Below are 20,626 nucleotides of genomic sequence, written 5' to 3'. Positions count from 1 at the left end.
ATGTGAATATAACGAAATCGCCACAGTACGGGCCATTTCGTTGTTGATTTTCATGAATTTAAAAAGAATTTTAAAATAGGTTAAGAAATGACGAACTTAAGTGGTAACATTAAAAAAAAAACATACGCGTCGGATTGAGAACCACCTCCTTTTTTAGTCGGTTAAAATAATAAACAGACCATTTTTTAAAATTTATTTAATAATAAATAAAAATATCTTTAAAACGTAATATCTTCCCATTTCCAACACAAAGGAATTGAGTTTTCAAGCGTATCCTCTATTTTATGGTACATTGTCTTTTTTTTCACAAACGTCTATAAGTATCCTACCCTATTCCCCAGTAAATTAGTGAAGTTGAATGTTTGGCAATTAAACAATTGACCCCCTAAGCAATCTAAGTATCCCTAGATGCACTTTGGTACATTGATGCAATTTTATTAGCCCCATTAGTCTCAATACCATTACGAGACATTATCTCTCCTCTCTTTCTTCGAACTGAGTTTTGATGTGAAACATCTAAAGCCGCACGTAAAACCGATTTCTGCCGTGGCGACGCATGCTATATGATGGTACATATATATAGTCTATATGCAGTAAGGTGTGGCGACGCGTCGTCATGCGCTATTTTATTTTATCATTATGACATATTTAGGTCCTTTCACATTCTGTTCTTTTCTGCATATTACTTGTACAAAATAGTGACGGCACACATTTTTTTTTGATCAAATCTTCAATTGACGCAACAGCAGTCCAAATAAGGAGCCTACAGCAACCAGACACAATAGTTAGATAGTGCATTTTTATGTTTCACTGTATGTTAGTTTGTTTCAGTGCTGTCTCAGATTTGATGTAGGGTCGCTGGTGCGCGGTTCGCTCATGACGGTTGCGGTGGTCGGAGCGACCGAAGGCCACATCACAGTACGAGCAGAAGTAGCGCTTCTCTTTCGTGTGACTTATCATGTGGACGCGAAGATACCTGCGGACAATGGGGATGATGACTAGGTTTGAATATATTGATTTGGTTGAATTCTCACGGATTTCTTTTTATCTCTATAGCAGCCTGGTTTTTTATGAAAAACATATTATGTAAGATGACACTCTAAACATTTATCGAGCGTGTAGATTATTGCAGAGGTATAAAAAAGTGGGCCTAAAAATGAACATGAGCAAGACGAAGATCATGACTAATGCTCATGTACCGCTCCACCCAGTTATTGTTGAGGACTCTGCGCTCGAAATCGTAGACGAATATATATACCTAGGACACACAGTCCAGTTAGGTAGACAATTTCGAGAAAGAGGTGAATCGCCAAATCCAGCTCGGCTGGGCAGCGTTCGGGAAACTCCGCGACATCTTTTCGTCCGAAATTCCTCAGTGCTTGAAGACGAAAGTCTTCGATCAATGCGTGTTGCCAGTGATGACATACGGACCAGAGACTTGGTCGCTGACTATGGGCCTTATTAGAAGGCTCAGTTACTCAGCGGGCGACGGAGCGAGCTATGCTTGTAGTTTCTCTGCGTGATCGAATCAGGAATGAAGAGATCCGCAGACGAACCAAAGTCACTGACATAGCTCAGCAAGTCGCGAAGATGAAGTGGCAATGGGCAGGCCACATACTTCGAAGAGCCGATGGACGTTGGGGTCCCAAGGTGCTGGAATGGCGACCCCGCACCGGAAAGCACAGTGTTGGTCGACCGCCCACTAGGTGGACCGAGAACATCATGGGGGGTGCAGGACGCAGCTAGATGCTCGCGGCACGAGATCGTTTTGTTTGGAAATCCATGCAAGAGTCCTATGTCCAGCAGTGGACGTCTATCGGCTGATAAGGTAAGTAAGGTAGGATGCCCATTGTTGAATTCTACATAAAAAAAAATAGTTCAATAATGGAGGATAAAATTCTGAAGCAGAGTAAATAAAATTTATTTATTTTACAATGCCTATAAAATAATTCTTTCCATTTGTTTTGAATTTGATAAACTCCTAGTCGTTGGATTCACAAACATATTTGTTCATAATCATAATATTGGCTAAACTTTGTGTGTGAACAGTGGTGGGTGTTCCATCCTCGCTTTTGTGCTATTGTTACGAAAGAGAGAGCGAAATTTTCAGTTGGGTGTTATTGGTCGACAATATGTCTTTTTGTCTTCACGAGATGGAAGTGGTATACCATCAGATGACAAAACAAAAGAGGTTTCCCATAAACCTTCCAAATAATTGGCAATAACTTACGAAGGCTTTTTAAAGGCCATATCACACAGTTTGCAAATGTAGTTTTTGTCATCGTTGTGTATGAGCCTGTGGCTGTTCCGTGTTGTGGTTGAGCTGAAGCACTTGCCGCAGTCCGGACACTCGAACGGCTTCTCTTTAGTGTGAGTCCTGGGAACAGAAACAGATGTTTTTAAAGCTTACGTATCATCGTTATCATCATCATTGTAGAAGAGATACTTTATTGCACTCAAAAATACTGTAATAAATAAAAACATTTAAACAATTAAAAATGTAAACTTAGCATGCAAAGGCAGCCTTATTACTATAAGTAATGTAGTGTTTGAGAGCCGTGATAGCCCAGTGGATATAACCTCTGCCTCCAATTCCGGAGGGTGTGGTTTCCAATCCGGTTCAGGACATGCACCTCCAACTTTTCAGTTGTGTGCATTTTAAGAAAATTAAATATCACGAGTCTCGAAACGGTGAAGGACAAACATCGTGAGGAAACCTGCATACCAGAGAATTTTCTTAATTCTCTACGTGTGTGAAGTCTGCCAATCGGCATTGGGCCAGCGTAGTGGACTATTGGCCTAATCCCTCTCATTCTGAAAGGACACTCGAGCTCAGCAGTGAGCCGAATATGGGTTAATAATGATGATGATGATACATTGTCTCATGTACACTTGTATTTGTAATTGGGGGAAGCGGGCTGTCTGTGAGTGTCGCCGGTCGAGAGCGGACGTGCGTACGATACGAGTGTAGTGATGAGCCAGTGATTTGCTTCTATTACAGTAAGGACACAATTCCTTAGAATCATTATCACTACCAATATGTTGACGGCATTACAATGGTGCACGAAATTTTTAATCATATGACATCTTTAACAAACTGGGCAACCAAAGAGGACACTTCTAAAACATTTTATTATTAACTAGCGGACGCCCGCGACTTCGTCTGCGTGAAACTCTACTACTACCCCTACCCTACCCCTAACCTACCCCTACCCTATTCTTACCCTACCACTACCATAACCCTACCCTACCCCTACCCTACCACGCGACGGCGAGCGCGAGCTTAAAAAATGGAGTATCTTCTCCCGTTTTCTCAACATTTCCCTTCACTGCTCTGCTCCTATAGATCATAGCGTGATGAAAAGTATACTATAACCTGCCCAGGAGTATGAAGAATAATTGTACCAAGTTTAGTTAAAATCCGTCGAGTAGTTTTTGTTTCTATAAAGAACATACAGACAGACAGATTTATTTTAAGTATAGATTGTACCTGCGCAGACAACTGTCATTTTTGTTCAACTTACTTGTCGGGTCTATACCAATTCTGCAAGCTTCATTTACACACACTTAAATATATTTTAATCTACACAAAGAAAGCGATTTTTCCTTAACTTACCTTAAATGAACTTGTAGGTGATATTTAGAGAAAAAGCTTTTTGAACAGACTTGGCATAGATGTGTTTTCTCCTTATCGTGTACTTGTCGTCTGAAACAATAAGATGCTAATGTTATATTAATAGATTAATTGAGATAAATTAAGAATAAAAAAATGCTAATATTGTTTGGCCTCTCTAGAACTGACGGCCTCCGTGGCGCAGTGGACTTAAAAGATGGAGGTCCTGGGTTCGATCCCCGGCTGGACCGATTGATGTTTTCTTAATTGGCCCAGGTCTAGCTGGTGGGAGGCTTTGGCCGTAGCTAGTTACCACCATACCGACAAAGACGTACCGCCAAACGATTTAGCGTTCCGGTACGACGTCGTGTAGAAACCGAAAGGAGTGTGGATTTCATCCTCCTCCTAACAAGTTAGCCTGTTCCATCTTAGTCAAGGGCTAACTTGTAAGGAAAAAAAAAAGAACTGCATCAAGTTATATATTAGAACTGGTATCCAATGCTGCTCTAATAGGATCTCACCCAATTTGGCTAGGCAGGGAGAACAACACGAGCGGAGAAGGGGAGTGTTGATTGATCATCCAAGAATTCTTTAACCTTTAAAGTTTATCTCTCTGTTCCATGAATTTCTTAGATTGTCTCTATTGATTAGTTTCACTTTATATTAAAGAAAATTGAGGCTTAAATCCTAATCCATGTTATAAATAGGGCTACACGGTCACAAGTCCAGGACTCTGCTCGGAGCTTTACTCTCTGCCACGCGTTGGACCCGGCACCCGGTGAATCCATGGATTGCTAAGATATTCGTCTCTATTAATTAAGTCCACTTTACTTTTGAGGAAAATTGAGGTGTTGTAAATAGGGCTGTGAACATAGGCGTATATAGATCCGGGCCCACCCTAGAATAGTCCAGTGCCCACCCTAGAATACTTACACCCTAGGCTACCGATTTAAAATTCTATGATGAACGCCGAAATAAAAATCTTACAGAAAATATCATTTAAAATGTCAAATAGTGCAATTACAACTTACAATAAAGAACACCCTGTCAGTAATAAATATTTTGAAAAATTTATTAAGATCTTTTCTGATACCTACCATAGATACAAAGAAAAAATCTATACTAATATTATCAAGCTGAAGAGTTTGTTTGTTTGATTGAACGCGCTAATCACAGGAACTACTGGTCCGATTTGAAAAATTCTTTTAGTGTTAGATAGCCCATTTATCGAGGAAGGTTATAGGCTATATTTTATCCCCGCATTCCTACGGGAACGGGAACCACGCGGGTGAAACCGCGCGGCGTCTACTAGTAATAAATAAGTCGAGCCGTCTGCGTCTACAAATATTGCTAACGAAATTTTCATATTGAGTGTCGACTCTGTACAGTGATATATATTATATACCTAGGCCCACCCCAGGAAATAATCCTAGATACGCCAATGGCTGTGAACTTATACTTACGATACTCACATGTGTTTGGCCAAGTTAATTTTGTACCGGAACGCTTTGTTGCAGTAGTCGCACACGTGGGGCAATATCTTGGAGTGCTTTAGCATGTGCAGCTCCAGAATGGACTTGGACATGAAGCGGCGCCCGCACGACACGCACACGTACGACAGGCTGTCGCTCATGTGCATTGTGAGCGTGTGGCTGCGGAGGTTCACTACATCTGGAAGTACATCATCATTATCTATACTAATATTATAAATAGGAAAACTTTGTTTGTATGTTTGTTTGTTTGATTGTAATGAATAGGCTCAAAAACTACTGGACCGATTTTAAAAATTCTTTCACCATTCGAAAGCTACATTATCCACATAGGCTAAATTTTATTTTGGAAAAAAATAGGGTTCCGTAAGATATTTGGGTTTTTCGGGCACAAGGTGTAAAAAATCAACCAGAAAAGTAGAGTAGGGGTAGGTAGGAGTAGGGTAGGGGTAGGGATAGGCTAGGGGTAGACTAGGGGTAGGGTAGGGGTAGGATAGGGGTAGGATAGGGTATGACCCAACCCAGAATTCAAATCTATGGACCTAGTAGGTAGTTTTCTTTTTTATTATTATGTAATTAATCTACTTTACCATTATCCGCAAAAATTAATAAATTCATGAGACATTACCCAGATCCGAATAAAATAAAATACACTCAGAGGCGCAATTATCTGCCCACTCTCATATCCTCATGTAAAGTGGGATGGAAGGATAACTGTGCCTCTGAGTATAACTAGTAGACGCCCGCGACTCTGTTAGCCTGAAATTCTGTTTGTTAAAAATCCTTCTGTAACTATACATTTTTTCACGATAAAGTAGCCTATGTTCTGTTATTCATAGGTCCTATTTATCTCTACACCAAATTTCATCAAAATCGGGAAAACGAAAAAGGCCCAGGAAAGAAGAAGTGCCTGTACTTCTTCTTTCCTTTTCTTATTAAGTAATAAGATTGTCTCAAGATTAAATCAAAAGTATATAAATTAATATGGTACCTTTTCCACACTCCTTGCAATGTTTTTTAATGCCTAAATGTTTAACTTTGTTGTGTTTATAGCGTGCTCCATGGGTGAAAAATGTTTTATCACAGACTTTACACTTGAGTCTCTCCCGTTCAGTCGCCGGCAGGTGTTGCTTCATATGACTAGCCAAATCGATCACAGCTTTACCACATTCTTCACATATTTTCTCTCTCTGCTCTGGTACCTTTTCTGCTTTCTTTTTTCTAATCTTTACTTTTTTACATCTACTTTTTTTTCTATGTTGAGATTCCTCTAGAAACCAAACATAGATTATTATTTTATTGTAGTCAATGACAAATTCAAACACTATTATATAATGATTTATTTATTTTGCTATCATCCGCGAAAATTCGGCGAACCCATGCGACAACGTCACCCAGGTCCGACAAAATACTCTCTACGTACGTTTCACCCCGAAACCGGAGCATCCTCAGGAGATGTTGACTCTACAACGTGCAATTGCAAAGTGTCGTTTTCGACCTTTGCTTCGTCTTTTATAGACCAAAAAGTAGGTGGGGCAAGAGGTGGGCGTTGCCAAGATACTCATAATATAAGCGATTTATCTTGCATCGCATTCAAACATTTTTATTAATGGTGACTTCGATAACTCTATTTGTTCATTTAATAGGGTAATTCCTGACTTATTATGTTTTATTATTTCTAATTGTTCCAAAACGCATAGTCGTAGGCCTTTATTGCAAGTGTGTAAAATGTCATACATATGATTATCTGCCAGCTTATGACGAGTATCTAGGAGATGCTTTGCAAAGTGCGACCTTTGTGGACGGTCATTTCGAACAGCGGATATGTGTTCCTTGTAACGTGTATCAAAATTCCGACCGGTTTGACCAATATATGTTGCATTACATTCAGAACATTGCAATTTATATACTCCCGATTTATGTTGCTTTTCTAGTTTATCTTTACCATTGCAAATATTTTTAAGAGAGTTATTTGTTCTGAAAGCCACATTTATATCATGCATTCTAAGTGTTTTTGCAATACGTTCCGACACTGGACCAAAGTATGTTAGACTAGCTTTAAATTTTTTAGGTTTTTCTAATGGAATGCCATAAAGTTCTTTTCTAATCAACACTAATTGTTTCTTATTGATTATTCTATTCACAATATTCGGGTTGTATCCATTCGAAATGGCCATGCGATATATTATATTTAATTCCTTGTTATACTGATCCCTAGTTAGAGGAATGGACATCAGTCTATGAACATAACTATGGAAAGCTGCTAATTTATGTTGCCATGGATGACAAGATGAAGCTGGTATGGTTATATCTGTATAAGTTGGCTTACGATAGATCCCAAAGTGATGTCTATTATTAACTCTAGTGATTGTTACATCAAGGAAATTTAAAGAATTATTCTGTTCTATTTCTAATTTAAATTTAATTTTTGGGTGCAAATTGTTTAATTTATCTACAAAGACATCCAATTGTCTGTCCGTTCCAGTCCAGCAAATAATTATATCGTCTACATATCGATAGTAATATAAAATGTGATTATTTTTAACAATATTTTTATTTTCATAGTCATCCATAAATATGTCAGCCATTAAGGGACTCAAAGGTGATCCCATAGCTAGCCCTTCATTTTGCTGATAGTAATCATTATTAAATCTAAAATAATTTTGTTCCATACATATATGTGTTAACTCAATCAACTCTGCCATTTCAGTAGGATGCGTTTTATTTATTTCTAATAATTTATTTAAAATGTCCAGTGTTTCGTTTACTGGAACATTAGTAAATAAGCTATCGACATCTAATGATATTAATTTACAACAGTTAGGTAAATCTATATCCTTGATTTTGGTGACTAGTTCAACAGTGTTTTTAAGTGCAAATACTGGCCGAAAAGAGGTTTTTAGTTTAATTATATTATTTAATTGCTTTGCTAGTTCATATGCTGGCGCTCCAATATAGGAGACAACTGGACGCATTGGGATGTTATCCTTGTGAATTTTAGGTAAGCCATACAAAAGTGGGGCATGAGTATTCATTACAATAGCCTTTTGTTTAGATGTACATTTGGGGAATATAAATTCTGATTTATTTATAGCTAGTCTAACTATTGCAGCAAACTTTTTAGTTGGATCTGTTGATAATTGATGGAATTCGTCTCCAAGAAGTATATCTTTTACTTTATCCACTTACTCGTCCCGTTTCATTATTATAACTGTATTACCTTTATCAGCTTTAGAAATTACAATATTATCTCGTGCAATAGTGCTCTGTAACGATTTCAATATTTTCATGTCCTGATTAGGTATTGTGAGAGTGTGAGTGTTATTTATATCGTGCGCTATAATATTTTTAACAATGTCCCCTTTCTTATGAAGTGTTATAGCTAATTCTGTATCTACTGCTAGTGTTTCGAGCGATTCACAAAGGTCGCACTTTGCAAAGCATCTCCTAGATACTCGTCATAAGCTGGCAGATAATCATATGTATGACATTTTACACACTTGCAATAAAGGCCTACGACTATGCGTTTTGGAACAATTAGAAATAATAAAACATAATAAGTCAGGAATTACCCTATTAAATGAACAAATAGAGTTATCGAAGTCACCATTAATAAAAATGTTTGAATGCGATGCAAGATAAATCGCTTATATTATGAGTATCTTGGCAACGCCCACCTCTTGCCCCACCTACTTTTTGGTCTATAAAAGACGAAGCAAAGGTCGAAAACGACACTTTGCAATTGCACGTTGTAGAGTCAACATCTCCTGAGGATGCTCCGGTTTCGGGGTGAAACGTACGTAGAGAGTATTTTGTCGGACCTGGGTGACGTTGTCGCATGGGTTCGCCGAATTTTCGCGGATGATAGCAAAATAAATAAATCATTATATAATCATGATGAACTTCCGCAAAGTAACGCCTGCTTCTATCCAATATTTAAAAGAGGTTAGCTTAACCACGCAGGCACGACTCTATATAAAATTAACCAAATTACATCGACTTGCAGTCCAAAATGTTTGGTTTAATCAACAATGTAAACAATTAAATTTAGTACCAAAATATATTAATATTTCAACTAATATGCATAGCCGATCAGCCGATATTGCTATTAAAAAAGCTCAAAAAATTTGGCTTAATGAAGAATCACGTAGTTGGTTCACAATTAGAGATAATTTGAAGCTACATTTAAAAATATTGTACTCTGAACTCACATACAAATTACATAACGTAGAATTTGATCTGTTAGATAGCAAAGCAAGGGATTTTGCCTCAATAGAATGCCACAAAAAATACATTACTCAGCAAAAGAAATTACAATTCTTACAAACTAGTTCCTCTAGATCCCAACTAGTAATAGATGACAATGCAGTTACTGACAACACTGATCACGATTTCTATCCTCGTGTTAAAAATCTTACTGATACGGTTTTTTCAAAGCATGAGATGACACTTTTAGAGAAAGGTTTAAAATTCAATATCCCAACTGTAAACTCTAAAAAATCGCTCGAAACACTAGCAGTAGATACAGAATTAGCTATAACACTTCATAAGAAAGGGGACATTGTTAAAAATATTATAGCGCACGATATAAATAACACTCACACTCTCACAATACCTAATCAGGACATGAAAATATTGAAATCGTTACAGAGCACTATTGCACGAGATAATATTGTAATTTCTAAAGCTGATAAAGGTAATACAGTTATAATAATGAAACGGGACGAGTATGTGGATAAAGTAAAAGATATACTTCTTGGAGACGAATTCCATCAATTATCAACAGATCCAACTAAAAAGTTTGCTGCAATAGTTAGACTAGCTATAAATGAATCAGAATTTATATTCCCCAAATGTACATCTAAACAAAAGGCTATTGTAATGAATACTCATGCCCCACTTTTGTATGGCTTACCTAAAATTCACAAGGATAACATCCCAATGCGTCCAGTTGTCTCCTATATTGGAGCGCCAGCATATGAACTAGCAAAGCAATTAAATAATATAATTAAACTAAAAACCTCTTTTCGGCCAGTATTTGCACTTAAAAACACTGTTGAACTAGTCACCAAAATCAAGGATATAGATTTACCTAACTGTTGTAAATTAATATCATTAGATGTCGATAGCTTATTTGCTAATGTTCCAGTAAACGAAACACTGGACATTTTAAATAAATTATTAGAAATAAATAAAACGCATCCTACTGAAATGGCAGAGTTGATTGAGTTAACACATATATGTATGGAACAAAATTATTTTAGATTTAATAATGATTACTATCAGCAAAATGAAGGGCTAGCTATGGGATCACCTTTGAGTCCCTTAATGGCTGACATATTTATGGATGACTTTGAAAATAAAAATATTGTTAAAAATAATCACATTTTATATTACTATCGATATGTAGACGATATAATTATTTGCTGGACTGGAACGGACAGACAATTGGATGTCTTTGTAGATAAATTAAACAATTTGCACCCAAAAATTAAATTTAAATTAGAAATAGAACAGAATAATTCTTTAAATTTCCTTGATGTAACAATCACTAGAGTTAATAATAGACATCACTTTGGGATCTATCGTAAGCCAACTTATACAGATATAACCATACCAGCTTCATCTTGTCATCCATGGCAACATAAATTAGCAGCTTTCCATAGTTCTGTTCATAGACTGATGTCCATTCCTCTAACTAGGGATCAGTATAACAAGGAATTAATATAATATATCGCATGGCCATTTCGAATGGATACAACCCGAATATTGTGAATAGAATAATCAATAAGAAACAATTAGTGTTGATTAGAAAAGAACTTTATGGCATTCCATTAGAAAAACCTAAAAAATTTAAAGCTAGTCTAACATACTTTGGTCCAGTGTCGAAACGTATTGCAAAAACACTTAGAAAGCATGATATAAATGTGGCTTTCAGAACAAATAACTCTCTTAAAAATATTTGCAATGGTAAAGATAAACTAGAAAAGCAACATAAATCGGGAGTATATAAATTGCAATGTTCTGAATGTAATGCAACATATATTGGTCAAACCGGTCGGAATTTTGATACACGTTACAAGGAACACATATCCGCTGTTCGAAATGACCGTCCACAAAGGTCGCACTTTGCAAAGCATCTCCTAGATACTCGTCATAAGCTGGCAGATAATCATATGTATGACATTTTACACACTTGCAATAAAGGCCTACGACTATGCGTTTTGGAACAATTAGAAATAATAAAACATAATAAGTCAGGAATTACCGTATTAAATGAACAAATAGAGTTATCGAAGTCACCATTAATAAAAATGTTTGAATGCGATGCAAGATAAATCGCTTATATTATGAGTATCTTGGCAACGCCCACCTCTTGCCCCACCTACTTTTTGGTCTATAAAAGACGAAGCAAAGGTCGAAAACGACACTTTGCAATTGCACGTTGTAGAGTCAACATCTCCTGAGGATGCTCCGGTTTCGGGGTGAAACGTACGTAGAGAGTATTTTGTCGGACCTGGGTGACGTTGTCGCATGGGTTCGCCGAATTTTCGCGGATGATAGCAAAATAAATAAATCATTATATAATCATGATGAACTTCCGCAAAGTAACGCCTGCTTCTATCCAATATTTAAATTCAAACACTTTACTTGTTTGATTTTGTCATTTTGGCATTTGTTTGATAAGCTACTACATATCAATATGCATAATCAAGTGATTTTAAATTGAAGCAATGGAAAACTAACTTAAACAAAAAGCCTTTCTCGAAATGAAGGAAGAAATGGAAAAGCTCATGTCATTGGACTTTTTGTTTAACTGTTAAGTTAACAGCTCATAACATTCACTTAACAGTGATTAAAATAACTGTTATGTAAATGAATGTCAAAAAAATAATAATCTTACTTTTTGTAGTGATTACCAATGATTCAAAAAGCATATTCTACTGAGCAAAGTTGGCAAAAAATCCAATGGTTTAATACACCATTTAATAATGTAAGAATCAGCACTGGTACCTTGTTGGACAACATTACATTCAGAATTGCTACTTGCTTTTACTGGGGTGTTCCTTGAGCTTCTTTGCATTGGTGTATCTGCAGAAAAGTAGTCAATTAACTCAGACTCTTGAGACTCAGTCTTTTATGCAGTAGAATTGGCTATATACTGCTCAATGTTAGCCCAAATGAACTCATCTGTTGTACTCATGTCAGCTGTTTCAAAAACGATTGCAACAGAGGCTGGGTTTGGCTGGTTGGAGGCTTTGGCCATGGCTAGTTACGTTAGATTTAGTGTTCCGGTACAATGTCATGTAGAAACCGAAAGGGGTGTGTATTTTCATCCTAAGCCTAACAAGTTAGCATGCTTCCATCTTAGATTGCATCATCACTCACCATCAGGTGAGATTGTAATCAAGGACTAACTTGTAAAAAATAAAAAAAAGAGGCATGCCATTGATGCTATAGAAAATGGGTAGATGGATGGACACCCTTGGGCCTTCACATCTTCCTAACATGATGAGCAAAGCTTTCACCGGTGCTGCAACAGCAAAGGTTCTCAAGCAAATAAAGTAGCCTCGAAAGAGATTCATGTATTTTTGCAGTCTGGAGTAGTTACGAGCCTATCATGAGCACAATTAATGACATCATCAATGTCATTTTTGTCCTGACCAAAATTTTGGATTTTGGATGTTCTGATCACCAATTAGAATAATATATTGATTTTCAGCTATTCTTAGTGTTTAATGCTTACTTTATAATACTTACTATTTTCTTTACAATCTTCACTAACAAATTCATATTTTATTTTTTTGATAACACTAAGCAGTTCATCACCTGACGACGGCACTTCTTCTATATCTTTTTCAAGTTTAATTTCACACTCAAGCTTGTCTAAAGGTTCTATGTCACACAACAAATTGTCAGAATATCCATCGCTCAGTTGTTCGCATTTTATATGATCAATATCAAAAAAATCCTTGTGTGTTTGAAGTTGTCTTAGGTGTTCATCATTTTTTAATGCCAACGTCTTGAACTCATGGAATGATAATATTTTAACGAAACATTTGTCACACAGCTTTGTTGTTAGTTTTGTATCAGGCGAAACCTTAAAAATGTCAAAAATTTTACTCATAAAAATGTAGACAGTAGCATGCATAAGGTTGTCAACTATGGCATGCAATATACACAATTATTGTATTATTGTGTGGACACATTAGCAGCGTGTCATATCAGGGAGACAGAATCAAGACCGGAACACAGCAGAAAAGGCTGAAACCGGTAAGTGACACAAGTATGCCTCTCTGACTGAGAGTTACATATTTGTAACTTTTGCCATGGAGTCGCACAGCGGCTAATTGCCTCGACTGGTCACAGAAGGGCTGGCCTGATGAGGCCCAAAGGCAGAAGCAGAAGAGATTGGTGGAACGACTCTCTAAGAGCGTCTCCTCTGAGTTTAACACGTGCATTGTTTTATTAATACATGCTATAATCCAGGGCACTTTGAAGAAAGTAAAACTTCCATTGGTAGGGATGAAACGATACGAGTAAATACAAGTACGTACTCGATACTTTTGCGCCGATGCCAAGTACTTTTAGTATCGATACTTTGAAATTAAGAATCGAGTGGGTATCGGTCAAAAGTACTCATATCAGTAAACCAATGTCACTATTTTGTTTTAACATTGATAATTGAAAATTGCATATTTTAAATTGAAATTATTGAAGGCATCCTAGCCTTAGTTTTGTTTGTGTAGTTGGCAAGCTTGTTTGTCTATGCCACTTCGCTTAAATTTAACTAGGAAAACGTTTGGAAAAATTAATATTTTTGGGAAGCACTACAAAGACAGGCTTTTTCATAAATGTACTTAACAATAAAGAATACCTAGTACATGTTACGGTTTTTACTCAAAAATTTCCAAAAACGATTCGATACGAGTAAGTATCGATACTTTTCAACTGATACCGAGTAAGAGTCGATACTTGACGACCGATACAGTATCGAGTAAAAGTATCGATACCTCAATGGTATCGTTTCATCCCTATCCATTGGTCTCATTGAGAGAATGTTTATTGAACTTAATAGCCTCAGAACTTAAGTAGGTACAACCGTTATTATAAGTTGTTTAAAATTATATATTCCATGGCAAATACTTGAGCTGCAAAATACCTATAGCTGAGCAAGCTTGAGAGCTTTTAAGTTACAACATATGAAGCTGAAAACTCACCTGAATGTTCAAACAAAACATCATTATGTCCCAATAACTTTTCTTGTCCCCTTTCAATTCTTCCGACAGTTGCGACATGTCTTTTTCGACAGCATCGGTTAAACATGTTCGGCAAACCATTTATATACAGCTAAATAAGATATAAAGTTATGTTTAATTTCAATTTCAAACCTATCTCTAACTTTTGTTTATGTGTCATGTGAATTGTGATGATGACATGTCATGTCAGTGTCACAAACCAAAGAGTATCACATAGTCACGTTTTACAGAATTAAACTCTGTGCTTCTCTGTCTACGGCAAAACGTAGTATCTTCTTTCAATCTATACTAATATTATAAAGCTGAAGAGTTTGTTTGTTTGTTTCTTTGATTGAACTCGCTAATCTCAGGAACTACTGATCCGATTTGAAAAATTCTTTCAGTGTTAGATAGCCCATTTATCGAGGAAGGCTATAGGCTATATATTATCTCCGTATTACTACGGGAACGGGACCTACGCGGGTAAAACCGCGCGGCGTCAACTAGTGTAATATGAATACGACTTTCTTACCCGTTAGTGGTTGTAATACGACTATTCGCTTGCTAATAGGTCGTACAGACTATTTTTGAACACAACAGTACAGAATTTTTGGATTTACCACCCAATAATCGTCCGTACTTGACTAAAATACTAAAGTAGTCCGTCCGAGTAGGACTAACAATGCACATTACACATACTTATGTAAAAATATTAGGACTATTATTATTATTATGTATTAAGTAATTAGTTACCTAATCTAACTTTAGGTAGGTATACATCTTCGAAGATTTAAAGCGAAAGTTCATTTATTTGAACACTGACATTGCTGACACGTTGCAAGCTCATGACTAAGGGCCACGTACCTATGGGTTCGAAAATAATCGGGCATACTCCGAAGTTGTATCGCGTGAGATATAAGTACAATCTAGATTAATAATTAAAACTATGGTAGTTATCATAGATTTAGAGTCGGTACAGAGTACCGGTACTTTTTTTTCATTCTATTAAGTTAGCCCTTGACTACAATTTCACCTGATGGTAAATGACGATGCAATTTAAGATGGAAGCGGGCAAACTTGCAAGGAGTAGGGTGAAAATCCACACCCCTTTTGGTGTCTACACGACATCGTACCGGAACGCTAAACCGCTTGGCAGTACGTCTTTGCCGGTAGGGTGGTAAATAGCCACGGCCGAAGCCTCCCAGCCTCTCCAGCCGGACCTCGACTAATTAAGAATATCTCAATCGGCTCAGCCGGGGATTGGGTTCGATCCCCGGCTCCTCCGTCTTGTAAATCTACCGCGCATACCACTGCGCCACGGAGGCCGTCAAATAACAATATGGGTTTACTATAAATATATACCCAATATAAGTACATTGAGTACTCCGTACCGTTTATGAGTACAACATAAACATAAGTTGTTGAACATTAGAGCACATTTCTCAAGTTTACGTAGACAATTATAGTAATAGACCGACAGATAAAATCAATCGCTATCGCTCAAAAATATGTACCACGCGTGGGCTCTGTAAAGAAATGAGACAAGGCGATTCGGTTTCGTGACGAGCAAGTTTAGTACCAATTTAACGGCAAGTTTCAGTTGTTGTTACAACACAAACACTAAACAATTGTTCAGTAACATACTTATTTCATGCTTTCATGTAGAATCCTAAGGTGGGATGTGTAAATAAGAGCCAATTTTCATTTATAGCATTTATTTTCATGTAAGAATATTGGATACAAATCGCAAATCTTCTCGTATCAAATTTTAAAAAGACCACAATAGCATGGGAGTAAATTGTACAGTAAATAAAACAAAGCAATCTGGACGTTTCACCTCCACACCTTTCAGTACAGTTGGGACTAAAATTAAAAAAGCATACCTTAAAAAAATAGACAGGCACATTTAACTTATAGCTAAATAAAATCGTAGTAATAACTAAAACTTATTCAATCCCCTCGTATCATCGAAATTGTGATGTTCTGTTGCTTGGGTAAGCAAGTTGAATGAATACTGTTAAAAATATGTACATACATTTGTTAGTATGAAAAATTATACGGCAAATATTTAAATAACAATACAGCTGCCATTCCGTCTAAAATAATAATAATATGATTAAAATGCATAGTTTAAAACACCTTAATTACAGAATGCAGATTATATTTTATTATTAAATAAAAATAAAATAATAATAATAAAAAAAAAACAACAGTGCTAAAAATTGCGTAACATTCAAACACACGTTACATAATAATTTACTAAATTATTATTTACTGAATATACAATTCAATATTAATATATTGTGGGTAAAAACTTGGTATTTAAATGTATTTATTAAAACTAGCAATACCATTACCGATTTACAAACGGAATGTTACCATGTATGTACTTTTACATAAATATTTTGAATAGGGCGATAGCTCTTTGGCCTTCACCACGCGGAATATACAGTCAAACTCAGAAGAAATGTGATACACACTGCAGAGGCAATTATCCTAGACTCTCGCTAGACACTCTTTCCTTTACAGCCACTAAGAAGATGAAGTACTTCTTCAACTGGCTCAATAGGACACCTTTTGGCAAATATGTGTAATACATAAATGTACATGAGTCATACAGATAAACGTTAAGAGGCACACTGAGTCAATATTAAAACTCTTTAACAAAAGTTTGTTAGCTTTCTCTCCGTACGTATTTTTTGTCAAATATGCTGGCAGCATAATTTTGACGCTGTCCGAGAGTTTGTGCCGTTTCGAATCTAGTTTTAATTATGCATCTGAACTGTTTAATTTATTAATATCTGGACGTGTATTTGCAAAAAATGTGGCAAAAGGAAAGGAGAGAGGCCATATAAAATATCGATCAAAATATGACGTAATTTCTGGATGGCCACTTTCCTGACGTCACACCCTGCAGCTATGTGCTGCACAGACGAAGACTCGGTCGGAGGTGGTTTCTCCATGTGGTAAGGTTCCTTCGTAAATAACATAGTTCCGCTAGTAAATTGGTAATCTTGCTGATATGCCTTCAAAAATTCTAATACCTAACTAAAGTACGACCAACGTAACGAGATAAAAAATGTTAACCTTTTGTTATGTTTGCCAAATTTTAAGATACGTACGAAATAACATGTTTCAAGATGATGGTAATTCAATAAAATAATTACTGTTACTTTATTTCAACCAATTCAACCTTTTTGGACCTTTTGAACCCCTCCCTTCTCCTATATCAGCTTAAACACCCACTAAGAGTTGAATAGCTGTAACGAAATACCTCCTGACTTCCTATAATCTTGAATAACCCAGCAGAAATAAGTTATTAACCGACTTTCTATATCTTCTATATCTCTTTTCGTTGGCTTCATTATATTATAAAATATTTATTATTAAATTCTAGTCTGAATAACTTGTCAATTTATATAATACTAAATTACCTAAATAAAATTCTCTTTATAAAAAAAAATAAATAGGCACATCACATTCCAGCAGAATGTATGAAAGAATTCCAACTTAAACTAAGTTGTTACAATATTAATTTCACCATTTTTTATTAAAAAAAAAAAAGAAACAATCCACAATTTAATTGCAGTATTGCTGCTAGCTAAAACTGTTATGGCTCCCGTTTTGTACTAAATTAAAACTGGCTGGTAATACTTAATATTCTTTCACCAACAAAATAGTTTTAAGTACATACCAAATATTTAGAAATAAATTATTAAGTAATAAGAATAAGAACTTTCTAATTTCGTCAAAGGTTAATAATACAAAAGACACCAGGAAACATTTCAATTAAAAAATACTCGGCCGAGTCAAAGATTAAACTATTCAATATAAAATGCATTAATTTTATTACTTACAAAATAGTAGGCTTAAGAAATATGGATTACATTTACGAAATATTAAATTGCTTGTTGTATAATAATTTGTCAATATACATACATTTAATTGATGCTAATATAAAAATATGTGGTGTTACAAGATGTAATAAAAAAGAAAGTTCAAGCCATTTTTTTCATTATAGTGGTTTGCACCGTAATTGTGTAAAAACAACATAGACAAGAGATTGTTGGTAACAAGTTAGCACGAAAACTTGCGAAAAACTGTTGTTCAGAAGTTAAGTCATATTAAACATTGTTTGGCGCAAGTGCACATAAAAATTAAATAGAGTAGAATCATTTCATTATCGTCTTAATCTGCCGAAATGTCTGATCGAACTTTAGCAAAGTCCGCGACTTTGGCAGCAACTATTCCACCTAACAAGAACAAACCCGTTCTTTGTATGTGTCCTTACTCTTTTTATTGTGTGTATTCGTGTGCACCCTTGTAAACTTAAAGGATTGAAATATACCATTTTTCTTTTACTCAAGAATCTCTCACTCTGCCCAAATATTTTAGTCGCGGCTATTCGTTTTTTAAAGCCACAATAACTTGCAACTATTCCACCTAACAAGAACAAACCTTTTCTTTATTGTGGGTATTCGCGTGCAATCTTGTAAAGTTAAAGGATTGACATATACCATATTTCTTTTGATCAAGAATCTCTCACCCTGCCCAAATATTTTAGTCGCAGCTAAATTAATAACTTGATTGGATTGTGAATTACATAACATTGTAGTTAAGCTACATTTGGATTCGATTCATTAGATTAATTTGAAATTATTGCCAACAAAATTTCTCGTTGCTTTGTTCAAATATATTTTATATCTCCTTTATACTTTGATGGATCTTTACAATTCTTTTATTGTACAAAATCTATAACTAGCTTCGTGGAGGGTAAAAAAATGACTTAACATCTATAAATATGTGGTTCACTAATGTTTACAATAATGTCATATTGGTGTGAATACGAATTAGGTATAAAAACGTATGCAGTTATAGTTTTTGCAACGATGGAGACGCGATTTTCATTGCTTTTAAATGTTAACGTTAATTGCTACAATGTCATTTTCTATAATGTCTAATGCTAAATCATCGTCGTTATTAGACTAAGAAGATGAAAAAACGTTACAAAAAATAACAATTGACAATTGACATATACCTTTTTTAAAAATTGCTATGTGAAACTGTCTCAAATTGCAGAAACTATACTCTTAGACATTGGAACTACAATAGACACGGCATTATCTATTTCAAATGTTCAAGCATTTAAAACGGTTCTACTAAGACCCGGTTAAGATAATATTTGCTTTCTCTATAAGTAGATATATTAAGTTTACCATTAGAGTACCAATAAATAAGTTTGCCTTAAAGTATACAGAATCACTTTTCACGAATTAGGGGCAGTAAATTATAAACCATAATAATTTTATAATGACTATACAGCGGAAATTAGAACCAGAGCCTACAATGGCAAAATTTTCCTAATTCTTTCATAGGTAAAGCCTTGTCTATTAATTCCAGAGTCGCAACGCCTACATACGCACATTTAGCAGTTACACCATTGACGTAACTGCATAACTGACGAAATTGTCAGAACTTTAAATTATTATAGTGTGATTAAACATCTTTGCAGTTTCGACAGCTGGTGCAACACATGGTGTACAAATGGTCACTCTAAGGCTGCCAGTCCACCGAAGCGGAGCGAGGCAGCGGAGCCGAGCAACGGAGAAATATTAACCAATAGAATTGTAGAAAATCTCCGCTCCTCTCAAGTGGACAAGGACTTGTGAGCTAGTTTAAAAAAACATTTAAAACTGGTAAGCCGAGCGGGGAAACGGAGCGGGGATTCACGAGCAAGGAAGCAGAGCGAGGAAGTTTCTTCGGGAAGTTACTTCGCTACGCAATCTCGGTCCGCTCCGATGGACAGACGCAGTACGCAACTCCGCTCCGCATTAGTCCGTTTCTCCGCTACGCTCGCTCGCTCCGCTTTGGTGGACAGGCAGCCTAAACCCTTAAGGTAACTTAAAGCTAGCGGTTCGCAGCGGTGGGGGGTTAGGACTCAGCCGGCGGCACGGGCACGGCCAGCGGCGCCCTCTGGCGGTCAAACATCTCGAGGATCAGCTTGGGGTCGGTGCCGGCCGGCACTGTCACGGTGCCCGTCTGCGGTACATGGCTCATGAGTACCAGCGCACGCTCTTCTCCGCCGTGCGTGACGCTCGTTTGTGTTTCGGCACTACTTCGCCCGCTATGACATGCAAATGCGAAGCTCTAGGCACACTCCTAACAGTGTTTGACGAAGGCAGTCACAAGTATTCGCTTGTAATTTAACACTGCAAAATTTAGTTCTGATACGAGTAAGTTTAGATTTAGAGGAAGTATTTCAAATTCAAACTACCAAGTGTAAG

General features: G+C 36.3%; 2 protein-coding genes across 2 annotated transcripts in view; both read right to left on the bottom strand.

The window, feature by feature from the left end:
• Window positions 1–563: 563 nt before the first annotated feature.
• LOC112049894 (zinc finger protein 724) lies at window positions 564–14,537 on the bottom strand. The gene is made up of 8 exons (XM_024087954.2): window positions 14,325–14,537; window positions 12,865–13,204; window positions 12,118–12,195; window positions 6,095–6,373; window positions 5,086–5,284; window positions 3,617–3,706; window positions 2,231–2,377; window positions 564–976 (listed from the first exon to the last, which is right to left on the bottom strand). The coding sequence occupies exons 1-8, from the start codon at window positions 14,442–14,444 to the stop codon at window positions 808–810; spliced, it is 1,422 nt and encodes a 473-aa protein (XP_023943722.2). The 5' UTR covers window positions 14,445–14,537; the 3' UTR covers window positions 564–807.
• A 1,503-nt stretch (window positions 14,538–16,040) lies between these two features.
• Window positions 16,041–20,626, bottom strand: part of LOC112049893 (lethal(2) giant larvae protein) — a 74,348-nt gene continuing 69,762 nt past the window's right edge. Inside the window, exon 26 of the mRNA XM_052884475.1 lies at window positions 16,041–20,381. Coding sequence (XP_052740435.1) covers window positions 20,274–20,381 — 108 coding nt within the window. The 3' untranslated portion in view covers window positions 16,041–20,273. The remainder of the gene's footprint in view (window positions 20,382–20,626) is intronic.

This window comes from Bicyclus anynana, chromosome 11 (genome assembly GCF_947172395.1).
Source record: "Bicyclus anynana chromosome 11, ilBicAnyn1.1, whole genome shotgun sequence".
In the NCBI taxonomy this organism is placed as follows: Eukaryota; Metazoa; Arthropoda; class Insecta; order Lepidoptera; family Nymphalidae; genus Bicyclus; species Bicyclus anynana.
The sequence above is the reverse complement of the archived record's forward strand: the minus strand, read 5'-3'. Positions and strand labels throughout refer to the sequence as shown.